General features: G+C 47.1%; 1 protein-coding gene across 4 annotated transcripts in view; it reads right to left on the minus strand.

Moving 5' to 3' along the window:
• EEF2KMT (eukaryotic elongation factor 2 lysine methyltransferase) overlaps window positions 1–27,096 on the minus strand; it is a 203,547-nt gene that overhangs the window by 74,351 nt on the left and 102,100 nt on the right. For all 4 annotated transcript variants that reach the window (XM_063934239.1, XM_063934241.1, XM_063934238.1 and 1 more), the window contains 2 exons: window positions 5,760–5,861; window positions 2,555–2,688 (listed from right to left, as the gene is read on the minus strand). In XM_063934239.1, the coding sequence (XP_063790309.1) occupies window positions 2,555–2,688; window positions 5,760–5,861 (236 nt within the window). The remainder of the gene's footprint in view (window positions 1–2,554; window positions 2,689–5,759; window positions 5,862–27,096) is intronic.

Raw genomic sequence — 27,096 nt, forward strand, 5'->3', positions numbered from 1 at the left:
CTCAGCGGCGCGCTTCGGTCCCGCTCTATTTTTTTATACTGGCGGGGGATTATAATATATATTACCTCCTCAGCCTATATATGCCTGTTAGCCAGTCCTAGAGGTTTATTATTGCTGCCCAGGGCACCCCCCCTGCGCCCTGCACCCATCCGTGCCTGTAGCGTGTGCTGTGTGTGGACGTAATGGCGTGCACGTTACCTCAGACAAGATCTGAAGTCTTCTGCCGCCTTTGAAGTCTTCTTTCTTCTTATACTCACCCGGCTTCTATCTTCCGGCTCTGTGAGGAGGACGGCGGCGCGGCTCCGGGACGAACGGCGAGACCTGCTTTCCGACCCTCTGGAGCTAATGGTGTCCAGTAGCCTAAGAAGCAGAGCCTATCATTTAAGTAGGTCTGCTTCTCTCTCCTCAGTCCCACGATGCAGGGAGCCTGTTGCCAGCAGTGCTCCCTGAAAATAAAAAACATAACAAAATTATTTTTCAGAGAAACTCAGGAGAGCTCCCCTGTAATGGACCCAGTCTCCTCTGGGCACAGGATCTAACTGGGGTCTGGAGGAGGGGCATAGAGGGAGGAGCCAGTGCACACCCATCTAAAGTTCTTTATAGTGCCCATGTCTCCTGCGGAGCCCGTCTATACCCCATGGTCCTTTCGGAGTCCCCAGCATCCTCTAGGACGTAAGAGAAATTGGCTAAAATTTCCTTCAGGCTGTGTGTTTAAGGTGTATATTTATTTATTTGTTTATTTATTTATTACCAGTTATTTATATAGCGCACACATATTCCGCAGCGCTGTACAGAAAATATTTGCCCATTCACATCAGTGCCTGCCCCAGTGGAGCTTACATTCTATATTCCCTACCACATATACACAGACACATTCATACTAGTGTTAATTTTGTTGGGAGCCAATTAACCTACCAGTATATTTTTGGATTGTGGGAGGAAACCGGAGTACCCGGAAGAAACCCACGCAAGTACGGGGAGAATATACAAACTCCGCACAGTTAGGGCCATGGTGGGAATCGAACCCATGACCTCAGTGCTGTGAGGCAGTAATGCTAACCATTACACCATCCGTACTGTATATGAAACATAAATGCATTCTGTGCTTAGACTTAGGCTCCATCGCCATGATATCTCATTATGGTATGCAATTATTCCAAAATACGAAAAATTCAATATCCAAAATACTTCTGGTCCCAAGCATTTTGGATATGGGATTCTCAACCTGTATTTACAAGACATTGAAATCAGAAACCTGCTTACAAATATAGTATAATCTTTAGAAGCAAGAGTCCTTAAACAAAAGGCAAATATGGTAAAGGTTCATACACACAGTGCGATTTAAACTACTGATATGGACTATATAGTCTATATCAGTAAAAAACACAGTACATATCGCACCGTGTGTACAATCGAGTTTCTAGTGTAGTCAAAATTGTACATAGCCAAAATTACACCGTGTGTTTGTGTATAGTCAATATCGGTGGTTCTGGGCTCTGGGGAGTTCAAGGAAAGCCACAAAGTCAAAATCGGCCTTTAGGCAGAATCGCACCGTGTGTATGCACCTTAAGATAAATTAGCACATCATTATCAGTGATAAGCATCTGTATGAGGGCAGGTGTTACAGGACCAGATGGACACCACAACTTACACATCTTGTGATGTACAGTACAAAGAGCAAAATTTATTGTATATTTGCTTAGATTGCCATATTGTGCCACATGAAAGGGAGGACAAAGGTAATTTACAAACATCAAAATACAATATCAAACCATCCATCACTGGTATGCAGTCATCATAACGGCACTGACTATGTTCACAGTAATTATGTTGACATGACAATGCCGGTGCCAGGATCCGGACACAGTTTTAATGCTCCTTATAACATATTACCCATGAGTAATGTAACTTTAAACATGCCAGTAAGCAACATGTCTAAAGTTATAACACCCACACAGGTAAAATGCTTTAAAAAGCATTAAACCCATGTTGGGATCAAAATGCCAATATTTTAAGGTTGTCCTACTGACTATGGACATGGGGTCTGATTCATAGCCGCTGGGAAGCAGCTGTGCAATACCTTACTACTAATATGCTAATATTGCAGGGGACGCCTGTAGGAAAAAGACGCCTGCCAGCATCTGCAAACAGAGTGTTGCATCTAAAGATGCAGCATCAAATCACCATTGCCATGATTGGTCGCAATGGTCTCAGCCCTTGCCATCAGAGTAAGCCTAATCTTATTCAGAATGACATTCAGTACTGCTCAGCCAGGTCCAGGAAGTCTGAGTCTCCTGGCCTGGCCGTGCCTACAAAACAGGGCGACATGCCACTCGATTTGAATAATGCTGCCCTGCGCAGCCCCTGTTCTTCCTTCAAATGGCCTGGGGGCACTCCATGCAAGCTTGCAGGACGATTGGTGCGCATGCATTCTCCCCACCATCGGACTTGTACGAATATTATACAATCGTAGAAAGGTGAATCTGGCCTGTAATTGGTGTCAACATATCGTACCCAATCACCAATAACCGTAAAGAAAGCCTGAACATCTTACCGATTTTTGAAGATATCAATATTTTCGACAGCCCATTCGGCTAAGAAAAGAGCAGCTCCCCAGGTCACTAACCCGGTAGTCCCTTCTGAGATTATTGCAATATTTTCAGATAATGTTACAGCATCCCCTGAGGGCTACAAAACAAATATTATAACATCTCGTCTATGTTCTGTCCCCATACAAAAGTTTTACATGGGCAATAATAAAATAAAATCTAAAAATAAAATAAGCATTTAAAAATAGTTAATTTACAAAGCTTTTAATAATATGTGCATAGCTACAAATGTTTTTCATTCTCATTCATTATAACACTAGTTGAAAAAGGAAACATACTGTAACTGAACAATCCTTTTCCTTTAAGTCATTAACACAACCTAGCAAGCTTGATTAATTAGACTGCAATGCAGCCATCTCGTTATGTTTCTGGAAGGGAAGCAGCCAAGCGATTCAATGTTTAAGTTATAAAACACTGTTGGCTTCTGCTGCAATTCACTTAAATGCATTGCTTTAAGCACTAATAATTTATAAAATAGGAAAATAAATGTTAATGTTAACACTACCTGTACTTTATAAATAAATGTAACACAAATGTGTTATAAACTTCCATTAACTAAATATGGTGTCTTATCAGATTGTCTTTTTGTGCCTATATTTACTTTGTAGCTATACAGAGTAAGCCAGTGCTAATGTAATAAAATAATAGGTTCATTTACAGTATGGGCTTAACTACCTTTGCCAATGGATTAGGGTATGTAAAAGGCAAAAAGGAAAGAGAAGCTCAGCACTCCTAATTGGGAAATTGCCATAAAAACTAAAGCTCAATGTAGAACAAATGCAGAATTACAAAGACTCAAGCAAATAAAGCTGTCTGTCCCACACCACTGACTGAAATGTGGAAATATACTGTATCAGTCTTATGCAGGCTGTGGCTCTCCAGTTGTGAAACTACAACAGTTAGCATTCCCAAACGCAAAACTGCGGCAGGGCATGCCAGGACTTGTAGTTTCACAACAGCTGGAGAGCCACAGGAAGGCCAGGCCTGGTCTAATGCATTTAACAATATACACCTACATATATAAAATGTCTGTAGCAAGCAGCACTCTAATATTGCATGTGCCATCTGGTACAGACAATTCCACAGGAACGTCACTAAACATACAGTAGGTGGCAGCGGCACTCAATGTAAGAAAAAAGCAGTTGCATGCAGAAGATTTAATACATATATACACATATATATATATATATATATATACACATATACACACACACTAGCTGAATACCCATGCTTCGCTACGGGATGAGGATGGTAAATTAGAATTAGAGTTGTGCGTTCATTTACGTTGGTTGGAGATCTAGTATATAAGCATATATTGCTTCCCTGACCCACTTTGTGTAGTGGCGGGAACCCTCTTTGGTCCCCTAAAGGACCCTGCTCTTCCCACTATACAGCTCTCAGTCTGTGGCTTCTTGCTGACTCCATTCCCTTACTCACATCATGTCAGTGCCCCTGTAAAATTATCTGATTTATTTACAGCTTCTTATATAGCGGAGCACATTATGCATCTCCTGATGTACTCTGTGCTGCTGGGGACCCTGCTCCTCCCACTATATAACTCTCAGCGTGTGGCTTCCTGCTACCTCCATTCCCCTCCTCACATCAGGTCACTGCTACTGTTACATGCAGCCCTGTCATCACTGACATATCATGCATGTCCTGATATAGTTTGTGCTACTGGGCCACCCCTAGGGGTGCTAGCGGTGAGTTACCCCCACAGTGTTTGTTCCCAGAGTGTAAATCATATATGTGTACCAAGTTTGGTGTAAATTGCTCCAGGCATTCCAGAGTTATACTGTCTACTGAAATAATCTGTGCTGTTGCCTCACCCCCAGGGGTGCTAGGGGTGTGTTACCCCCACAGTGGTTGTTCCCAGATTGTAAGTCATATGTATATCAAGTTTCGTGTAAATTTCTGCAGGCATTCCGCAGTTATGCTGGAACATACCTATATACATACACACACACACACACATACATTTTTGGCGATTTTCATGGATGGACAGTGACATTTGTAAAACCGGTTCTTAGCAAGCACCTGGGACCTAAAGAGAAGCTACAGTACCTCACAAGTTTCAAGATTGTAGGCCTTTTGGTTTAAGAGATTGCGTGATGAGCCAATCAGTTCAGTGAGTCAATCTCCTTTTTTTGTAAAATATCTCTCTATATATATATATATATATATATATATATATATATACACACACACACACATACATACATACATACATACATACATACATACATACATACAGTATATATATACACACACACACAGATTTGTCCTCATACATCTTTGTTGCAGTTACGCTAGGTCGAGTGGGCATCTTCTAGAGTTGGACATCTTTTTTGCTTCTTCTTGACAAAAATGCGTCTTATTCACAACTCAATGTGACTACGACGTACGGAGAGACTGTACTGATATATGACACTTGTGTATCTGTGTGTGACTGAGTCTCTGAATCTGTATATGAAGTGATACAATGTAGCAGCCACTTTTTCCAATACAAGTTCTGTTCTGCTCCATATACAGACTCAGCCAGACACAATATACAAGTGTCACATATTAAATTAATCAGCACAGTCTCATGCATTAAGTTGCGAATAAGACGACTCATGCTGCTTGACGTTTTGAGGCTAGATGTATGAGGACATATCTGTAATTTAATATAATATAAACAAAAATTTGATGCAATTGGGATGCGGTTATGTGACCAATCGCCGGTCCCTATACCGACATCGAAATCCCGACCGAGGGAAAACCCGACAGTCGGCATTCTGACTAACAGGCACTATTCCCACTCATGGGTGCCCATGACACCCATAGAGTGGGAACAGACCCTGTTGCGAGCGGCGAACGCTGCGAGCCTGTAAGGGGCTTTGTTGCGCTTACCCCCTCCCCCCCCTGCCAGCAATGTGCAGAATTGGATCTCTGCGTCAGTATGGTGACCGGCTGTCTCGCGCTGCATGGTGTATTGAAGCTAGGTGTATGAGGACACATCTGTATATTTGTAATGTGCAATGGAAAATGCTGGTGCTATATAAACAAGGGTTAATAAATAAAGAATATTTCTTGCAAATGATTGGGTATCACTAGCTGGGATTTCTCTTCTATGATTATTCTCAGTATGATAAAAGTGTAAGTACTTACTAAACAGTAACTCTTGTAGCAGACTGTAGTGTCTTCAGAGTTTAGCACTTCAGCCAGTGCACAATATAAATCATCCAGAGGTTCTGCTCCTGTACACTCATGCTGCAGAGAATGGGGTGAAGAATTATTGCCTGAAGTAGCATCTCCTATAATAAGATACTTCTCATACCATTATGCAAAAAATTACAGCTTTATATATATTTAACAGAAGCAATGTGGTTGGATGCACACCGAGAAATTTACTTCTGTTATACATAATGAATGTGTATAAAAGAGCCAACATAATTAGTCATAAATCTAGCTTGCAGATGAAGAAGACAATTTAAAAGACAATTAAATTCCAAAATATTCATATATCAAACAAAATGAAATTGGTCTTATGCTGACTTTCCACTGTTATAAAGTTCAGTTATTCCCTCCGCACAACATTACAAATATCTGAATCCATCCTCTCAGCTAGAAGAGACATTCTAAAGTAGTTTTCATAAAGGACAAAGGAACTTATTCTGTGTCAGATGCTGCCACATACGTACTGCATTATTACGTGTCTGCATTATTGGCGGTTGCCTGTCTGTGACTTTATGCAAATATCACTACAAAGTCCTTCCCTGGTGTACATCTGGGCATCAGAATGTGCAAGGATAGAGATGTCCACTATCAGTATGCTAAAAGAACCAGATTTTTGTCCTTACCTGATAAATCCTTTAGGTTCCATGGTGGTCAATGGAGAGACACTGGGTTATAGCTGGTGCCAGAAGAGTCTGTGCACCAAAAGGATCATTCAGATTGTGTTGTTATTGCGCTATCATGCACAAAGTACCGAGTATGCAAACAGGTCCTGCAATGTTGCAAACAACCCGGCATCAGTCAGTGATTGACAGTCTGATGCCACTTTGGGTGCGGTGTCAGGCTTCGTTTGGAAAAAACACAAGCGTGTCCATCCTTGGACGGTGATTTCTTGGCCTCTGCAACGGGCAGCTTGCCACAAGCCACCCGATGGTAGGTGCTTTGATACTATGCTGCTTCCTAGGATGCAGGTCGGATCACTACTGCAACAGGAGGCACTTGCCTCTTGCTGCATCACCATACAGCACTATCACCGCTGCTTCCTTGTAAGCAGCAATGATAGAACCTCCAACCACATTTGATCAGACCCCAAGAGCTAAATTCAGACAGCACATGCTCTTCCTCCCCTATACTCTGCCCCATGCCTGGGGCAGTCATTTTACCCTAGCAAAGCCCAAAGGAGAGATGAAGCGAGGAAGAGGAGAAATCCAGAAACACACACGCACACTAAACGCAGGGACCAACCCAAAACATATGGGACAGTATTATGTCTATGGACGGTGAGTACCTACAGACTACTAGTTGTTACCTAATTGGACATCCTGATGGCTGAGGTAGTCCATCTACCAAGGATTCTGCGCACTTTATGTACTTCTTGTGCTGCCATAAAGGTTGATGTAGTCGACTGCCATAGTGTTTTCTGTGGGGACTTTTTCAGGATTGGCCTTGGAAAAGGAGTCTTGCTTGGCAGAAGGACTTAGGGGGGTGGGGGGGGGGGGAGTAGGATCCAACCCTAGAGGTTAATGGCTCCTATCTCCGCTGACAGGACACTGAGGTCCTGAGGGTGATGATTGCAAGCCCACGAGGTGACCGCTCACTCCCGCAGCACGGCCACCACCCCCTAACAGAGTCAGAAGATGGAGTGGTGAGTATGATGCCGGTGCCCCGGTAAGCGGGTCACCAGCGTGAAATGGCGGCATAAGGGTTGGTGCGCAGCCCTGTGAAGCTGCGCTCCGGAGGGCTCATCGGTACAATGTGCGGCGCCCTGAGCCAGCGCACAGACCCTACACTGGTATCCAGAGGCTAACAGGGGCTAATCCCACTGTTAGCAACTACAGTCACCTCAGGCCAGTATAATCTCATCAGCGGGAAGACGCGTCATTACAGAGGGCAGGGCTTCTTCATCAGAGCGGATCCAGCACTCACCAGCGCCATTTTCTCCCTGCAGATCACACTACAGAGATGCTGACTGGGAGCACTGCCCTCCTCTTCACTCCAGATATCCTCTGTGGTACCAGGGTGTATTAGACAAGGGGGGGGGGGGGGAGAGGGTGTTTTTTCACTGTTTAATCTATTAGGGTTATTCAGTCAGCGCCAAGCATTTATCATCATAATTGCCTACTGGGGTGCTGTGTGGCTGGCTCGTTATTCTCTGTGTCTCTCTGAAGGTACTCTGTGGGGAAACTGTGTCTGCATTGATATATCTCATATTACCATGTCCAGAGATTATGTGTCTTGTGCTGCAGAGTGTGTATCTTCTCCTGAAGAGTCTATTCCATGTACTCAGGAATGTAATATTCTGTCCCAGGCTTCTGAATCCGAACCCCCATGGGTGGCTTCTATCCGGGGAATGATATCCCAGATTTCATCTAGGATAGCTCATAATGAGACTGAAACACAGGTTTTAAAACAATCTGTAGAGGTTTTGTCGTATTCAGCTCCCACTGCCTCATCAAAAGCCCCTGGTATATACCCTAAAAAGCATGCTCTTGCCCAGATAATGCAAGTCGATATGGATACCGACTCTGATTCAGGGAATGGTGATGGTGATATACTGGGGGGAAAGCATCCCTTGCTATGGGGGTGCAACTCCTGATTGAGGCTATCAGGGATGTTTTACACATTACTGATAAGGTTCCTGAGCAGGTGGAGGAGGCTTATTTTACTGACAATAAGAAAGCCTCCCTTACCTTTCCTGCGTCTATGGAATTAAACGCATTGTTAGAGAAATCCTGGGAAAACTCAGAGAGAAAAAAAATTTCCAAAGAGGGTTCTCATTGCTTTTCCTTTTCCTGAGTAGGACAGGAAAAAGTGGGAAACAGCGCCTGTAGTAGACGCATCTGTATCTAGGTTGTCTAAAAAGGTAGTTTTACCTGTCCCTGGTTCAACCGTGCTAAAAGAGCCGGCTGACAGCAAAATTGAGACTACACTCAAATCTTTATACACAGCTAATGGCGTAGCTTTAAGACCCACTATTGCTTGTGCATGGATTTCTAAGGCCATAGTAAAGTGGTCAGGCACCTTACTAGAGGACTTAGATTCTATGGATAGAAGTGACACTGAAATGTTTTTACGTTACATAAGGATTCTGCTGGTTTCATGGTGGAGGCCATGAAGGACCTTGGACATTTGAATGCGAGGGCTTCTTTCATGGCTGTCTCGGCACGTAGGGGGCTCTGGCTGCGCCAATGGTCGGCGGAGGCTGAAGCCAAGAAAAGTGTGGAGAACCTACCCTTCACAGGTTAGGCTCTGTTTAGGGAAGCGTTAGATGCGTGGATCTCCTCGGCAACTGCGGGTAAGTCCACTCTTCTTCCCTCTGCACCACCTACAACTAGGAAATCCTATTCTACGTCTACAATGCAGTCCTTTCGGACCACAAAAGTTAAAAAGTCCAAAGCCCCTTCCACTTTCTTTAGAGGAGGTCGGGGGAAATCCAAGAAACCTGCACCAACAGGTTCCCAGGAACAGAAAGCTGTTTCTGCTTCCTCAAAATCCTCGGCATGACGGTGGACCTCCCAGCCTGGAGATCGGGCAGGTGGGAGCAAGACTAAGAAATTTCAGTCATGTCTGGGCGTCCTCATGCCTGGATCCCTGGGTACAGGATATTGTCACCCAGGGGTACAGACTGGAGTTTCAAGAACTCCCTCCTCACAGATTCTTCAAATCAGGCTTGCCAGCTTCGCTGACAGAAAGTGCTATCCTACAGGAAGCCATTCAAAAAGACAAGAAGATTTAACCCAGGATATAGACATTTGATGTGGATATGTATTATTTGTCATTCTCAACTGAGGTATAGAGAGTGTAACGAACACATGTGATTTCAACAGCATTGATGTATGTGCCAAGATTGTCTCCCCGAAAGGGAACAGCAGTGTCACTCACATGGTTAAATTGTGAAGTGTCACCTTAATTATCTGACCTACTGAATTTTAATGTCAGATCAATAAAAGGGAGAGTGTATAACCTCCAACACTTGTTTAATTTTCTTGTGTGTGTAATATATATATATATATATATATATATATATATATATATATATATACACAGTGTATATATATTAATTAATCTTTATATATATATATATATATATATATATATATTTATATATATATATATATATATATTTTTTTATATAATTTTTTTTGTGTTTTTGCGAGTGGTGGCGAACAGAGTGACCGGACCTCCCAATAGTCTCTATTTATAGACCAATTGATGGGAAAGGACCAATTAGACATTAATATTTACTATATTTTTCGCATACTTATTGGCTGTTTCAGCTGGATGTGTTATGATATTTTGTGACAAGCCTAGCATTTTTAAACTTGATCAATAAAATTTGTTATTTTTAATATATACATATCTATTCACTAAGTGTGCCTCAGAAATAGTCTTCTTTTTCTTTTTTACATCTCTGTAAAAAAAAACACCTTTTTTATCTAAGATTTGCACTCCTGTACTGTCACTATCAGTTCCAGGCACTGCCGTTTGGCCTCTCCACAGCACCGACCTTGGTGCTGTGTTCACCAAGGTCATGGCGGAGATGATGCTACTCCTCCGCAAGCAGGGTGTGAACATAATTCCTTATCTGGATGTTCTGGTGATAAAAGCGTCTTCCAGGGAGAAGCTGTTGCAGAGCATTGCTCTCTCAACTCAACTACTCCAGGATCATGGATGAATCCTGAATCTTCCAAAGTGGCATCTAGAGCCGACAAGGAGACTGTCCTTCCTGAGGATGATCATCGACACAGAAGTACAGAGGGTGTTTCTGCCGGAAGAGAAAGCGTTGGTGATACAAACAATGGTCCGGGATGTCCTGAAGCCAGCCCGGGTATTTGTTCATCAGTGCATTCGCCTTCTGGGGAAGATGGTTGCCTCCTACGAGGCTCTATAGTACGGAAGATTTCATGCACGGTCTTTCCAACTGGATCTCCTGGACAAATGGTCGGGTCTCATCTTCACATGCACCAGAAGATACGTCTGTCACCGAAAGCCAGAACATCGCTCCTCTGGTGGCTGCAAACTCTCACCTACTAGAGGGCCGCTGGTTCGGGATTCAGAATTGGATCCTCCTAACCATGGATGCAAGTCTCAGAGGTTGGGGAGCAGTCACCCAAGGGGAAAACTTTCAAGGAAGGTGGTCAAGTCTGGAATCCATTCTTCCGATAAACATTCTGGAAATAAGGGCCGTGTTCTACAAGCGGCACATTTTCTCAAAAATCAGGCCATTCAGGTTCAGTGGCCTACATAAACTGACAAGGCGGAACAAAGAGCAGAGCTGCAATGTCAGAGGTAACAAGAATCATCCTCTGGGCAGAAAAGCACGCAGTGGCACTGTCAGCAATCTTCATTTCGGGAGTGGACAACTGGAAAGCGGACTTCCTCAGCAGACACGATATCCATCCAGGAGAGTGGGGCCTTCACCCAGAGGTGTTTGCAGAGGTGACAAGTCTTTGGGGCGTACCTCAAATAAGCATGATGGCCTCCCGCCTCAACACGAAGCTTCGGAGGTACTGTTCCAGGTCGAGGGACCCGCAGGCGGTGGATACCCTGGTAACTCCGTGGGTGTTTCTCATCAGTGTGTTCCCTCCCCTTCCACTCATCCCAAGGATTCTCAAACTAATAAAAAGTTCAGGCGATCCTCATTGCTCCGGACTGGTCAAGAAGGGCTTGGTACGCGAATCTTCTGGAGTTACTGCTAGAAAATCCGAGGCCTCTCCCTCTTTGAGAGGACCTTCTGCAACAGGGGGCGTTCGCTTATCAAGACTTACCACGGCTACGTTTGACGGCATGGAGGTTGAACGCCAGCTCGTAGCTCGGAGGGGCATTCTGAACAAAGTTATTCCTACCCTGATACAGGCTAGGAAAGGAGTAACGTCTAAACACAACCATTGAATTTGGAAAAAGTATGTGTCTTGGTGTGAATCCAAGAAGTTTCCTACGGTGGAGTTTCAACTAGGGTGGTTTCTCCTCTTTCTGCAAGCAGGTGTGGATGTGGGTCTGCGTTTGGGCTCCATAAAAGTCCAGATTTCTGTCACGTCTAGCAAAGTTTGGGGATCCGGCAGCTGAGACTTGCCCAAGGAGGTAGCAGGCTGGGGAAGAACAAAAATAAGAATTTACTTACCGATAATTCTATTTCTCATAGTCCGTAGTGGATGCTGGGAACTCCGTAAGGACCATGGGGAATAGCGGCTCCGCAGGAGACTGGGCACAAAAGTAAAAGCTTTTAGGTCACCTGGTGTGCACTGGCTCCTCCCCCTATGACCCTCCTCCAAGCCTCAGTTAGGATACTGTGCCCGGACGAGCGTACATAATAAGGAAGGATCTTGAATCCCGGGTAAGACTCATACCAGCCACACCAATCACACCGTACAACTTGTGATCTGAACCCAGTTAACAGTATGATAAACGTAGGAGCCTCTGAAAAGATGGCTCACAACAATAAACAACCCGATTTTTGTAACAATAACTATATACAAGTATTGCAGACAATCCGCACTTGGGATGGGCGCCCAGCATCCACTACGGACTATGAGAAATAGAATTATCGGTAAGTAAATTCTTATTTTCTCTGACGTCCTAGTGGATGCTGGGAACTCCGTAAGGACCATGGGGATTATACCAAAGCTCCCAAACGGGCGGGAGAGTGCGGATGACTCTGCAGCACCGAATGAGAGAACTCCAGGTCCTCCTCAGCCAGGGTATCGAATTTGTAAAATTTAGCAAACGTGTTTGCCCCTGACCAAGTAGCTGCTCGGCAAAGTTGTAAAGCCGAGACCCCTCGGGCAGCCGCCCAAGATGAGCCCACTTTCCTTGTGGAATGGGCTTTTACAGATTTTGGCTGTGGCAGGCCTGCCACAGAATGTGCAAGCTGAATTGTACTACAAATCCAACGAGCAATCGTCTGCTTAGAAGCAGGAGCACCCAGCTTGTTGGGTGCATACAGGATAAACAGCGAGTCAGATTTTCTGACTCCAGCCGTCCTGGAAACATATATTTTCAGGGCCCTGACTACGTCCAGCAACTTGGAGTCCTCCAAGTCCCTAGTAGCCGCAGGTACCACAATAGGCTGGTTCATGTGAAACGCTGAAACCACCTTAGGGAGAAATTGAGGGCGAGTCCTCAGTTCTGCCCTGTCTGAATGAAAAATTAGGTAAGGGCTTTTACATGATAAAGCCGCCAATTCAGAGACACGCCTGGCTGAAGCCAGGGCTAACAGCATGACCACTTTCCATGTGAGATATTTCAATTCCACAGTGGTGAGTGGTTCAAACCAATGTGATTTTAGTAGACTCAACACTACATTGAGATCCCAAGGTGCCACTGGAGGCACAAAAGGAGGCTGTATATGCAGTACCCCTTTGACAAACGTCTGAACTTCAGGCACTGAAGCCAGTTCTTTTTGGAAGAAGATTGACAGGGCCGAAATTTGAACCTTAATGGACCCTAATTTTAGGCCCATAGATAGTCCTGTTTGCAGGAAATGCAGGAAACGACCCAGTTGAAATTCCTCTGTAGGGGCCTTCTTGGCCTCACACCACGCAACATATTTCCGCCAAATGCGGTGATAATGTTTTGCGGTTACATCCTTTCTGGCCTTGACCAGGGTAGGGATGACTTCATCTGGAATGCCTTTTTCCTTCAGGATCCGGCGTTCAACCTCCATGCCGTCAAACGCAGCCGCGGTAAGTCTTGGAACAGACAAGGTCCCTGCTGGAGCAGGTCCATTCTGAGAGGTAGAGGCCACGGGTCCTCCGTGAGCATCTCTTGAAGTTCCGGGTACCAAGTCCGGAGCCACGAGTATAGTTCTTACTCCTCTCCTTCTTATGATTCTCAGTACTTTGGGTATGAGAGGCAGAGGAGGGAACACATACACTGACTGGTACACCCACGGTGTTACCAGAGCGTCCACCGCTATTGCCTGAGGGTCCCTTGACCTGGCGCAATATCTGTCTAGTTTCTTGTTGAGACGAGACGCCATCATGTCCACCTTTGGTTTTTTCCAACGGTTTACAATCACGTGGAAGACTTCTGGGTGAAGTCCCCACTCCCCCGGGTGGAGGTCGTGTCTGCTGAGGAAGTCTGCTTCCCAGTTGTCCACTCCCGGAATGAACACCGCTGACAGTGCTGTCACATGATTTTCCGCCCAGCGAAGAATTCTTGCAGCTTCTGCCATTGCCCTCCTGCTTCTTGTGCCGCCCTGTCTGTTTACGTGGGCGACTGCCGTGATGTTGTCCGATTGGATCAAAACCGACTGACCCTGAAGCAGAGGCCTTGCTTGACTTAGGGCACTGTAAATTGCCCTTAGTTCCAGGATATTTATGTGAAGAGACGTTTCCATGCTTGACCACAAGCCCTGGAAGTTTCTTCCCTGTGTGACTGCTCCCCAGCCTCTCAGGCTGGCATCCGTGGTCACCAGAATCCAGTCCTGAATGCCGAATCTGCGGCCCTCTAGAAGATGAGCACTCTGCAACCACCACAGGAGAGACACCCTTGTCCTTGGAGATAGGGTTATCCGCTGATGCATCTGAAGATGCGATCCGGACCATTTGTCCAGCAGATCCCACTGAAACGTTCTTGCATGGAATCTTCCGAATGGAATCGCTTCGTAAGAAGCCACCATCTTTCCCAGGACCCTTGTGCATTGATGCACTGACACTTGTCCTGGTTTCAGGAGGTTCCTGACTAGCTCGGATAACTCCCTGGCCTTCTCCTCCGGGAGAAACACCTTTTTCTGGACTGTGTCCAGAATCATCCCTAGGAACAGTAGACGTGTTGTTGGAATCAGCTGCGATTTTGGAATATTTAGAATCCACCCGTGCTGACGTAGCACCACCTGAGATAGTGCTACTCCGACCTCTAACTGTTCCCTGGACCTTGCCCTTATCAGGAGATCGTCCAAGTAAGGGATAATTAAGACGCCTTTTCTTCGAAGAAGAATCATCATTTCGGCCATTACCTTGGTAAAGACCCGTGGTGCCGTGGACAACCCAAACGGCAGCGTCTGAAACTGATAATGACAGTTCTGTACCACAAACCTGAGGTACCCTTGGTGAGAAGGGTAGATTGGGACATGGAGATAAGCATCTTTGATGTCCAGAGACACCATATAGTCCCCTTCTTCCAGGTTCGCTATCACTGCTCTGAGTGATTCCATCTTGAATTTGAACCTTTTTATGTAAGTGTTCAATGATTTCAGATTTAAAATCGGTCTCACCGAGCCGTCTGGCTTCGGTACCACAAACAGCGTGGAATAATACCCCTTTCCCTGTTGTAGGACGGGTACCTTGATTATCACCTGCTGGGAATACAGCTTGTGAATAGCTTCCAATACTGCCTCCCTGTCGGAGGGAGACGTTGGTAGAGCAGACTTCAGGAACCGGCGAGGGGGAGACGTCTCGAATTCCAGTTAGTACCCCTGTGATACTACCTGCAGGATCCAGGGGTCCACTTGCGAGTGAGCCCACTGCGCGTTGAAATTTTTGAGACGGGCCCCCACCGTGCCTGAGTCCGCTTGTAAAGCCCCAGCGTCATGCTGAAGACTTGGCAGAAGCGGGGGAGGGCTTCTGATCCTGGGAAGAGGCTGCTTGCTGCAGTCTTTTTCCCCTTCCTCTGCCCCGGGGCAGAAATGAGTGGCCTTTTGCCCGCTTGCCCTTATGGGGACGAAAGGACTGAGTTTGAAAAGACGGTGTCTTTTTCTGCTGAGAGGTGACCTGGGGTAAAAAGGTGGATTTCCCAGCCGTCGTCGTGGCCACCAGGTCTGATAGACCGACCCCAAATAACTCCTCCCCTTTATACGGCAAAACTTCCATATGCCGTTTTGAATCCGCATCACCTGACCACTGTCGTGTCCATAAACTTCTTCTGGCAGAAATGGACAACGCACTTACTCTTGATGCCAGGGTGCAAATATCCCTCTGTGCATCTCGCATATATAGTAATGCATCCTTTAAATGCTCTATAGTCAATAATATACTGTCCCTATCCAGGGTATCAATATTTTCAGTCAGGGAATCCGACCAAGCCACTCCAGCACTGCACATCCAGGCTGAGGCGATTGCTGGTCGTAGTATAACACCAATATGTGTGTATATACCTTTTAGGATATTTTCCAGCTTTCTATCAGCTGGTTCCTTGAGGGCGGCCGTATCAGGAGACGGTAACGCCACTTGTTTTGATAAGCGTGTGAGCGCCTTATCTACCCTAGGGGGTGTTTCCCAACGCGCCCTAACCTCTGGCGGGAAAGGGTATAATGCCAATAATTTATTAGAAATCAGCAGTTTTTTATCGGGGGAAACCCACGCTTTGTCACACACCTCATTTAATTCATCTGATTCAGGAAAAACTATGGGTAGTTTTTTCACACCCCACATAATACCCTTTTTTGTGGTACTTGTAGTATCAGAAATGTTCAAAGCCTCCTTCATTGCCGTGATCATGTAACGTGTGGCCCTACTGGACATTACGTTTGTCTCGTCACCGTCGACACTGGAGTCAGTATCCGTGTCTGGGTCTGTGTCGACCATCTGAGGTAACGGGCGCTTTAGAGCCCCTGACGGTGTTTGAGACGCCTGGACAGGCACTAACTGATTTGCCGGCTGTCTCATGTCGTCAACAGATTTTTTGCAAAGTGCTGACACTGTCACGTAATTCCTTCCGACCATCCAGTCAGGTGTCGACTCCCTAGGGGATGACATCACTATTACAGGCAATTGCTCCGCCTCCACATCATTTTCCTCCTCATACATGTCGACACAATCGTACCGACACACAGCACACACACAGGGAATGCTCTGATAGAGGACAGGACCCCACGAGCCCTTTGGGGAGACAGAGGGAGAGTTTGCCAGCACACACCAGAGCGCTATATATATGCAGGGATAACCTTATATAAGTGTTTCTCCCTTCTATAGCTGCTGTATATGTATTTTCTGCCAATTAGTGCCCCCCCTCTCTTGTTTTACCCTGATTCTGTAGCAGGACTGCAAGGGAGAGTCAGGGAGCCTTCCTTCCAGCGGAACTGTGAGGGAAAATGGCGCTTGTGTGCTGAGGAGATAGGCTCCGCCCCCTTCACGGCGGCCTTTTCTCCCGCTTTTTTTAGGAAAACTGGCAGGGGTGAAATGCATCCATATAGCCCAGGAGCTATATGTGATGTATTTCTTTAGCCATATAAGGTTTAAACATGTTTTATTGCGTCTCAGGGCGCTCCCCCCCAGCATCCTGCACCCTCAGTGACCGGAGTGTGAAGTGTGCTGGGAGCAATGGCGCACAGCTGCAGTGCTGTGCGCTACCTTATTGAAGACAGGAACGTCTTCTGCCGCCGATTTTTCCGGACCTCTTCGCTCTTCTGGCTCTGTAAGGGGGCCGGCGGCGCGGCTCCGGGACCCATCCAGGCTGAACCTGTGATCGTCCCTCTGGAGCTAATGTCCAGTAGCCAAGAAGCCCAATCCACTCTGCAGTCAGGTGAGTTCGCTTCTTCTCCCCTTAGTCCCACGATGCAGTGAGCCTGTTGCCAGCAGGTCTCACTGAAAATAAAAAAACCTATTTAAAACTTTTACTCTAAGCAGCTCTGGAGAGCTACCTAGCATGCACCCTTCTCGGCCGGGCACAAAAATCTAACTGAGGCTTGGAGGAGGGTCATAGGGGGAGGAGCCAGTGCACACCAGGTGACCTAAAAGCTTTTACTTTTGTGCCCAGTCTCCTGCGGAGCCGCTATTCCCCATGGTCCTTACGGAGTTCCCAGCATCCACTAGGACGTCAGAGAAATGAGGGGGTTGGATATAGTTCCTTTGCATGGATACAGAGCAATGAAGGATGTAGGCAGAGTTTGAGAGTCAATGGAAAGTATTTATTATGTACAGAGCAGAGGTAGAAAACGGAGGTTGATGAACGGTGACTTGAGAACGTGGTCGTAGACAAAGAACTGTGGAACTGTGAGTGAGAGTAAAACGAGGCTGAAGACAAGAACCGTGGACTGTGACTTATAAGATGAAACTGCAGTAGAGGAGCTGAGAACTGTGGACGGTAGTTTGGGTCGTGACTGGAGACTGAGAACTGTAGACTGTGGCTTGAAAGATGAAGCTGGAGATAACGAGCTGAGGACTGTGAATGGTGGTTCGAGGACTTGGCTGGAGCAAGAATCTGCGGACTGTGGCTTGGAGGACGAGGCAAGAGACCCGGGGTCATCCGTGCCCAAAGGGTCTTACTGAACCGGGTTTTCCAAGAGTGTCTCCACGGGCAGCAGCAGGCTAGGAACGGGAAAACTGCAGCAGCAACTGAGAACTGGCAAAGCAGGGTTAGAAGTACCAGAATACAGCAGGAATCCTGGGAGCACAGGCTAAAGCACCTAACAACAGGGTTGTAACTTGAAGCACTGGCGTCCCTGTCCTAAACCAGCCCCCTTTTATAGGAAGAAGTCTCCCTGGATTGGCTGGAAAACTAGGAACAGGAATTATGTCAGAAACTTGGTCTCCAACATGGCGGCGCCCAGTAATGCAGACCTTTTCTGACAACATGCTGCTCACTGCCCCTGGTCTCCTAGGCAATGGTTTAGCGAGAGCAAGCTGCTGCAGCGGCGTCCCGCCGCCACGAGCGGACCCCCTCAACGCCATTACCGCTGCCTGTACCCTTGAACCCAGCGCCGTAGCCCTCCACCGCCGCTGCCCAGCCGCCCGTGAAGCCCGCCCCGCGGCCCCAGCGTTCCAGTAAGACCCCGGACGCTGACAATTTCGGCCTTGTCCATTTTCTTCCAAAAACAATTGGCGGTCCTCCCTGAGGTTCAGACTTTCTTGAAAGGGGTTCTGCACATCCAGCTTCCCTTTGTGCCTCCAACGACACCTTGCGATCTTAATGTGGTGCTGCAGTTCCTGCAGTCGGACTGGTTTGAACCTTTACAGGAGGTTGAGGTCAAGTTTCCTACTTGGAAGGTGGTCACACTATTGGCATCTGCTAGACGTGTGTCGAAATTGGGGGCATTGTCCTGGAAGAGCCCCTACTTGATGTTCCATGAAGACAGAGCTGAGCTCAGGACGCGTCAGCAATTTCCTCCAAAGGTTGTGTCGGCTTTTCATATAAACCAACCCATTGTGGTGCCAGTGGCTACTGACTCCTTACTTCAAAATCCTTGGATGTTGTCAGGGCTTTGAAGAATTATGTGAAGAGAACTTCTCGTCACAGAAAGTCGGATGTCCTGCTTCTAAGGAGACGATTTCTCGTTTGATCAGGTTCACTATCCAGCATGCATATTCTACAGCAGGTTTGCCGTGTCCAAAATCTGTTAAGGCCCACTCTACTCGTAAAGTGGGTTCCTCCTGGGCGGCTGCCCAGGTGTCTCGGCTTTACAACTTTGCCAAGCGGCTACTTGGTCAGGATTGAACACGTTTGCTAAGTTCTACAAGTTTGATACTTTGGCCTCTGAGGACCTAAAGTTTGGTCAATCGGTTCTGCAGGAGCCTCCGCGCTCTCCCTCCCGTACTGGCAGCTTTGGTACATCCTCATGGTACTAAAGTGGACCCCAGCATCCTCTAGGACGTAAGAGAAAATAGGATTTTAATTACCTACCGGTAAATCCTTTTCTCGTAGTCCATAGAGGATGCTGGGCGCTTGCCCAACGTTTTCATGCATTTGTTACTTAGTTAAGTACTGCATTGTTACTTGGTTAAGTACTGTTGTTCAGCCGTTGCTGAATTGTTTCAAGCTTGTTAGCTTGGTTTTCTGTTATGTGTGAGCTGGTGTGACTCTCCCCACTATCTATGTATTTCTTCTCTCGAAGTATGTCCGTCTACTCGGGCACAGTTTCTAGACTGAGTCTGATAGGAAAGGCATAGAGGGAGGAGCCAGCCCACACTATTAAACTGTTAAAGTGCCCATGGCTCCCAAGGGATCCGTCTATACCCCATGGTACTAATGTGGACCCCAGCATCATCTACGGACTACGAGAAAAGGATTTACTGGTAGGTATTTAAAATCCTATTTTTCCACAGCAGGCAACAATTTAGAGAGGGAATCATTGGAAGGCATGAGGCAGGGGGATGGAGGAGCAGCATCAGGACTAGGTTATGCATCGGAAAAGTACGCTTTGATGAATAGGTGGGCTTTCAGTGCCGGTTTGAAGCTTTGCATGGTCAGGAGAAATCTAATGGAGCAGGGGAGCGTTTTACACTGAATGGGTGCAGCACATGCAAAATCTTGAACTTGAGCATGGGAAGCAGTGACCAGGGTAGAGGAGAGGCGACTGTCATTGGTCGACCGTAGGTGGCTGGAGGGAGTATGAAGGGAGAGGAGTTGGAGATGTAGAGAGCAGTGAAAATAAGAATTTACTTACCGATAATTCTATTTCTCGGAGTCCGTAGTGGATGCTGGGGTTCCTGAAAGGACCATGGGGAATAGCGGCTCCGCAGGAGACAGGGCACAAAAGTAAAGCTTTCCGATCAGGTGGTGTGCACTGGCTCCTCCCCCTATGACCCTCCTCCAAGCCAGTTAGGTACTGTGCCCGGACGAGCGTACACAATAAGGGAGGAATTTTGAATCCCGGGTAAGACTCATACCAGCCACACCAATCACACCGTACAACTTGTGATCTAAACCCAGTTAACAGTATGATAACAGCGGAGCCTCTGAAAAGATGGCTCACAACAATAATAACCCGATTTTTGTAACTATGTACAAGTATTGCAGATAATCCGCACTTGGGATGGGCGCCCAGCATCCACTACGGACTCCGAGAAATAGAATTATCGGTAAGTAAATTCTTATTTTCTCTATCGTCCTAGTGGATGCTGGGGTTCCTGAAAGGACCATGGGGATTATACCAAAGCTCCCAAACGGGCGGGAGAGTGCGGATGACTCTGCAGCACCGAATGAGAGAACTCCAGGTCCTCCTTAGCCAGGGTATCAAATTTGTAGAATTTAGCAAACGTGTTTGCCCCTGACCAAGTAGCTGCTCGGCAAAGTTGTAAAGCCGAGACCCCTCGGGCAGCCGCCCAAGATGAGCCCACCTTCCTTGTGGAATGGGCATTTACATATTTTGTCTGTGGCAGGCCTGCCACACAATGTGCAAGCTGAATTGTATTACACATCCAACTAGCAATAGTCTGCTTAGAAGCAAGAGCACCCAGTTTGTTGGGTGCATACAGGATAACAGCAAGTCAGTTTTCCTGACTCCAGCCGTCCTGGAACATATTTTCAGGGCCCTGACAACATCTAGCAACTTGGAGTCCTCCAAGTCCCTAGTAGGTGCAAGGCACCACAATAAGCTGGTTCAGGTGAAACACTGACACCACCTTTAGGGAGAGAACTGGGGACGAGTCCGCAGCTCTGCCCTGTCCGAATGGACAAACAGATATGGGCTTTTTTGAGAAAAAAACACCAATTTGACACTCGCCTGGTCCAGGCCAGGGCCAAGAGCATGGTCACTTTTCATGTGAGATGCTTCAAATCCACAGATTTGACTGGTTTTAAACCAATGTGATTTGAGGAATCCCAGAACTACGTTGAGATCCCACAGTGCCACTGGAGGCACAAAAGGGGGTTGTATATGCAATACTCCCTTGACAAACTTCTGGACTTCAGGAACTGAAGCCAATTCTTTCTGGAAGAAAATCGACAGGGCCGAAATTTGAACCTTAATGGACCCCAATTTGAGGCCCATAGACACTCCTGTTTGCAGGAAATGCAGGAAACGACCGAGTTGAAATTTCTTTGTGGGGCCTTCCTGGCCTCACACCACGCAACATATTTTCGCCACATGTGGTGATAATGTTGTGCGGTCACCTCCTTTCTGGCTTTGACCAGGGTAGGAATGACCTCTTCCGGAATGCCTTTTTCCCTTAGGATCCGGCTTTCCACCGCCATGCCGACAAACGCAGCTGCGGTAAGTCTTGGAACAGATATGGTACTTGCTGAAGCAAGTCCCTTCTTAGCGGCAGAGGCCATAAGACCTCTGTAAGCATCTCTTGAAGTTCCGGGTACCAAGTCCTTCTTGGCCAATCCGGAGCCATGAGTATAGTTCTTACTCCTCTACGTCTTATAATTCTCAGCACCTTAGGTATGAGAAGCAGAGGAGGGAACACATACACCGACTGGTACACCCACGGTGTTACCAGAACGTCCACAGCTATTGCCTGAGGGTCTCTTGACCTGGCGCAATACCTGTCCCGTTTTTTGTTCAGACGGGACGCCATCATGTCCACCTTTGGTATTTCCCAACGGTTTACAATCATGTGGAAAAAAACTTCCCGATGAAGTTTCCACTCTCCCGGGTGGAGGTCGTGCCTGCTGAGGAAGTCTGCTTCCCAGTTTCCATTCCCGGGATGAAACACTGCTGACAGTGCTATCACATGATTTTCCGCCCAGCGAAAAGTCCTTGCAGTTTTTGCCATTGCCCTCCTGCTTCTTGTGTCGCCCTGTCTGTTTACGTGGGCGACTGCCGTGATGTTTTTCCCACTGGATCAATACCGGCTGACCTTGAAGCAGAGGTCTTGCTAAGCTTAGAGCATTATAAATTTACCCTTAGCTCCAGTATATTTATGTGGAGAAAAGTCTCCAGACTTGATCACACTCCCTGGAAATTTTTTCCTTGTGTGACTGCTCCCCAGCCTCTCGGGCTGGGCTCCGTGGTCACCAGCATCCAATCCTGAATGCCGAATCTGCGGCCCTCTAGAAGATGAGCACTCTATAACCACCACAGGAGAGACACCCTTGTCCTTGGATATAGGGTTATCCGCTGATGCATCTGAAGATGCGATCCGGACCATTTGTCCAGCAGATCCCACTGAAAAGTTCTTGCGTGAAATCTGCCGAATGGAATTGCTTCGTAGTAAGCCACCATTTTTACCAGGACCCTTGTGCAATGATGCACTGTTTTTAGGAGGTTCCTGACTAGCTCGGATAACTCCCTGGCTTTCTCTTCCGGGAGAAACACCTTTTTCTGGACTGTGTCCAGAATCATCCCTAGGCACAGCAGACGTGTCGTCGGGATCAGCTGCGATTTTGGAATATTTAGAATCCACCCGTGCTGTTGTAGCAGTATCCGAGATAGTGCTACTCCGACCTCCAACTGTTCCCTGGACTATGCCCTTATCAGGAGATCGTCCAAGTAAGGGATAATTAAGACGCCTTTTCTTCGAAGAAGAATCATCATTTCGGCCATTACCTTGGTAAAGACCCGGGGTGCCGTGGACAATCCAAACGGCAGCGTCTGAAACTGATAGTGACAGTTCTGCACCACGAACCTGAGGTACCCTTAGTGAGAAGGGCAAATTTGGGACATAGAGGTAAGCATCCCTGATGTCCCGGGACACTATATAGTCCCCTTCTTCCTGGTTCGTTATCACTGCTCTGAGTGACTCCATCTTGATTTGAACCTTTGTAAGTGTTCAAAAAATTTTTTAGAATAAGTCTCACCTAGCCTTCTGGCTTCAGTACCACAATATAGTGTGGAATAATACCCCTTTTCTTGTAGTAGGAGGGGTAATTTAATTATCACCTGCTGGGAATACAGCTTGTGAATTTTTTTCCCATACTGCCTCCTTGTCGGAGGGAGACCTTGGTAAAGCAGACTTCAGGAGCCTGCGAAGGGGAAACGTCTCGACATTCCAATCTGTACCCCTGGGATACTACTTGTAGGATCCAGGGGTCCTGTACGGTCTCAGCGCCATGCTGAGAACTTGTCAGAAGCGGTGGAACGCTTCTGTTCCTGGGAATGGGCTGCCTGCTGCAGTCTTCTTCCCTTTCCTCTATCCCTGGGCAGATATGATCTTATAGGGACGAAAGGACTGAGGCTGAAAAGACGGTGTCTTTTTCTGCAGAGATGTGACTTAGGGTAAAAACGGCGGATTTTCCAGCAGTTGCCGTGGCCACCAGGTCCGATGGACCGACCCCAAATAACTCCTCTTCCTTTATACGGCAATACACCTTTGTGCCGTTTGGAATCTGCATCACCTGACCACTGTCGTGTCCATAACATCTTCTGGCAGATATGGACATCGCATTTACTCTTGATGCCAGAGTGCAAATATCCCTCTGTGCATCTCGCATATATAGAAATGCATCCTTTAAATGCTCTATAGTCAATAAAATACTGTCCCTGTCAAGGGTATCAATATTTTTAGTCAGGGAATCCGACCAAGGCACCCCAGCTCTGCACATCCAGGCTGAGGCGATCGCTGGTCGCAGTATAACACCAGTATGTGTGTATATACTTTTTATGATATTTTCCAGCCTCCTGTCAGCTGGTCCTTGAGGACGGCCCTATCTATAGACGGTACCGCCACTTGTTTTGATAAGCGTGTGAGCGCCTTATCCACCCTAAGGGGTGTTTCCCAACGCGCCCTAACCTCTGGCGGGAAAGGGTATACCGCCCATAATTTTCTATCGGGGGGAACCCACGCATCATCACACACTTTATTTAATTTATCTGATTCAGGAAAAACTACGGTAGTTTTTTCACATCCCACATAATACCCTCTTTTGTGGTACTTGTAGTATCAGAAATATGAAACACCTCCTTCATTGCCTTTAACGTGTGGCCCTAATAAGGAATACGTTTGTTTATTCACCGTCGACACTGGATTCAGTGTCCCTGTCTGTGTCTGTGTCGACCGACTAAAGTAAACGGGCGTTTTAAAACCCCTGACGGTGTTTTTGAGACGTCTGGACCGGTACTAATTGTTTGTCGGCCGTCTCATGTCGTCAACCGACCTTGCAGCGTGTTGACATTATCACGTAATTCCCTAAATAAGCCATCCATTCCGGTGTCGACTCCCTAGAGAGTGACATCACCATTACAGGCAATTGCTCCGCCTCCTCACCAATATCGTCCTCATACATGTCGACACACACGTACCGACACACAGCACACACACAGGGAATGCTCTGATAGAGGACAGGACCCACTAGCCCTTTGGAGAGACAGAGGGAGAGTTTACCAGCACACACCAAAAACGCTATAATTATATAGGGACAACCTTATATAAGTGTTTTCCCTTATAGCATCTTTTTTATATATTTCTAACGCCAAATTAGTGCCCCCCCTCTCTGTTTTAACCCTGTTTCTGTAGTGCAGTGCAGGGGAGAGCCTGGGAGCCTTCCCTCCAGCCTTTCTGTGAGGGAAAATGGCGCTGTGTGCTGAGGAGATAGGCCCCGCCCCTTTTTCGGCGGCCTCGTCTCCCGCTCTTAACGGATTCTGGCAGGGGTTAAATATCTCCATATAGCCTCCGGAGGCTATATGTGAGGTATTTTTAGCCAAAATAGGTATTCATTTGCCTCCCAGGGCGCCCCCCTCCCAGCGCCCTGCACCCTCAGTGACTGCCGTGTGAAGTGTGCTGAGAGGAAAATGGCGCACAGCTGCAGTGCTGTGCGCTACCTTTAGAAGACTGAGGAGTCTTCTGCCGCCGATTCTGGACCTCTTCTTACTTCAGCATCTGCAAGGGGGCCGGCGGCAAGGCTCCGGTGACCATCCAGGCTGTACCTGTGATCATCCCTCTGGAGCTGATGTCCAGTAGCCAAGAAGCCAATCCATCCTGCACGCAGGTGAGTTCACTTCTTCTCCCCTAAGTCCCTCGTTGCAGTGATCCTGTTGCCAGCAGGACTCACTGTAAAATAAAAAACCTAAGCTAAACTTTTCTAAGCAGCTCTTTAGGAGAGCCACCTAGATTGCACCCTTCTCGGCCGGGCACAAAAATCTAACTGGCTTGGAGGAGGGTCATAGGGGGAGGAGCCAGTGCACACCACCTGATCGGAAAGCTTTACTTTTGTGCCCTGTCTCCTGCGGAGCCGCTATTCCCCATGGTCCTTTCAGGAACCCCAGCATCCACTAGGACGATAGAGAAATTAGACATGACCTTGTATGTAAGGGTGAGAAGTTTGAAGAGGATTCTGTAGGGGAATGGGAGCCAGTGCAGATTTTGTCAAAGGGGAGTAGCAGAAGTGGAGCGGCGGGAGAGGAAGATAAGCCTAGCTGCGGAGTGAGGCCAGTGAGGAAAGCGTTGCAATAGTCAAGCCGTGAGATGACCAGTGAGTGGATGATAAGTTTAGTTGTGCTCTGCGAGAGAAATGGCCTAATACAAGCAATGTTGCGTAGCTGGAACCGTCAGGATTGCGCCAGAGCTTGGATGTGGGGTGCAAAGGAGATGGAGGAGTCAAGAGTGACACCCAGGCAGCTGAGTTGGGGAACAGGGGAGATGATGGTGTTGTCAACAGTGATAGATATATTGGTAGGGGGTGTTACTCTGGCTGGGGGAAAGATAGTGAGTTCAGTTTTGTCCATGTTGAGCTTCAGAGAGCGCTCAGACATCCAAGAGAAGATGGCAGAGAGGCAGCTGGAAACCTGAGAGAGGACAGATCAGGAGAGGAGAGGTAGAGTTGTGTGTCATCAGCATAGAAGTGTTAAAGAGCGCACCCATGGAAGAGGTGTATAGGGAGAACAGAAGAGGGCCAAGGACAGAAACCCGAGGTACACCAACAGGAAGGATGGAAGCATGTGAGGTGGTGCCGGAGGCAGACACCGAGAAGGAGCGGTTAGGGAGGTAAGAGGTAAACCAGTCAAGGACAGTGCTAGATAGGCCAATGTTTTGGAGTATGTGGAAAAGGAGAGTATGATCCACGGTGTCGAAGGCCGCAGAGAGGTCCAGAAGGATTAGCAGAGAGAAGTGGCCCCTGTATTTGGCCAAAAGTAGGTCATTGGTGACTTTCACCAGGGCAGTCTCAGTAGAGTGGAGTGGTCGAAAGCAAGATTGTAGTGGATCAAATATGGAGTTGTCAGAGCGGTAGCTGGTGAGACAGCTGTAAACCAGTTGTTCAAGTAGTTTGGAGGCAAATGAGAGCAGAGAGATGGGGCGGTAGCTAGTGGGTGATGAAGGGTCGAGGTTGTTTTTATTTAGAATAGGTAAGACCAGAGCATGTGTGAATGGTGAGGTAAAGATGCCAGTAGAGTGTGATAGGTTGAAGAGGTGAGCAAGGTGAGGAGCAGGCAGTGGGGGAGAGGGAGCAGAGAAGACAGGAGGGGAGGGGGTCCAAGGGGCAGGTTAAGAGGGGGGTAAGATGATGGAGTGGACTTCCTTGTCTGTAGTGGGTTGGAAGGATGACAGGGTGAGATATATGGAGGGGAAGGATGATGGGGGCAGGGGGGTAGAGAGGTGACGGGAGGAGATATCGTGTATGATTTCCTCAATTTTGGAGATGAATAAGAGGCAAAGTCAGTGGCAGTGAGGGAGTATGGGAGGGGAGGAGGCGAAGGAGAATGTTGATGGCGTGGACTGGAGAACTGAGAAGAGAT

This window comes from Pseudophryne corroboree, chromosome 7 (assembly GCF_028390025.1).
Source record: "Pseudophryne corroboree isolate aPseCor3 chromosome 7, aPseCor3.hap2, whole genome shotgun sequence".
Lineage (NCBI taxonomy): Eukaryota > Metazoa > Chordata > Amphibia > Anura > Myobatrachidae > Pseudophryne > Pseudophryne corroboree.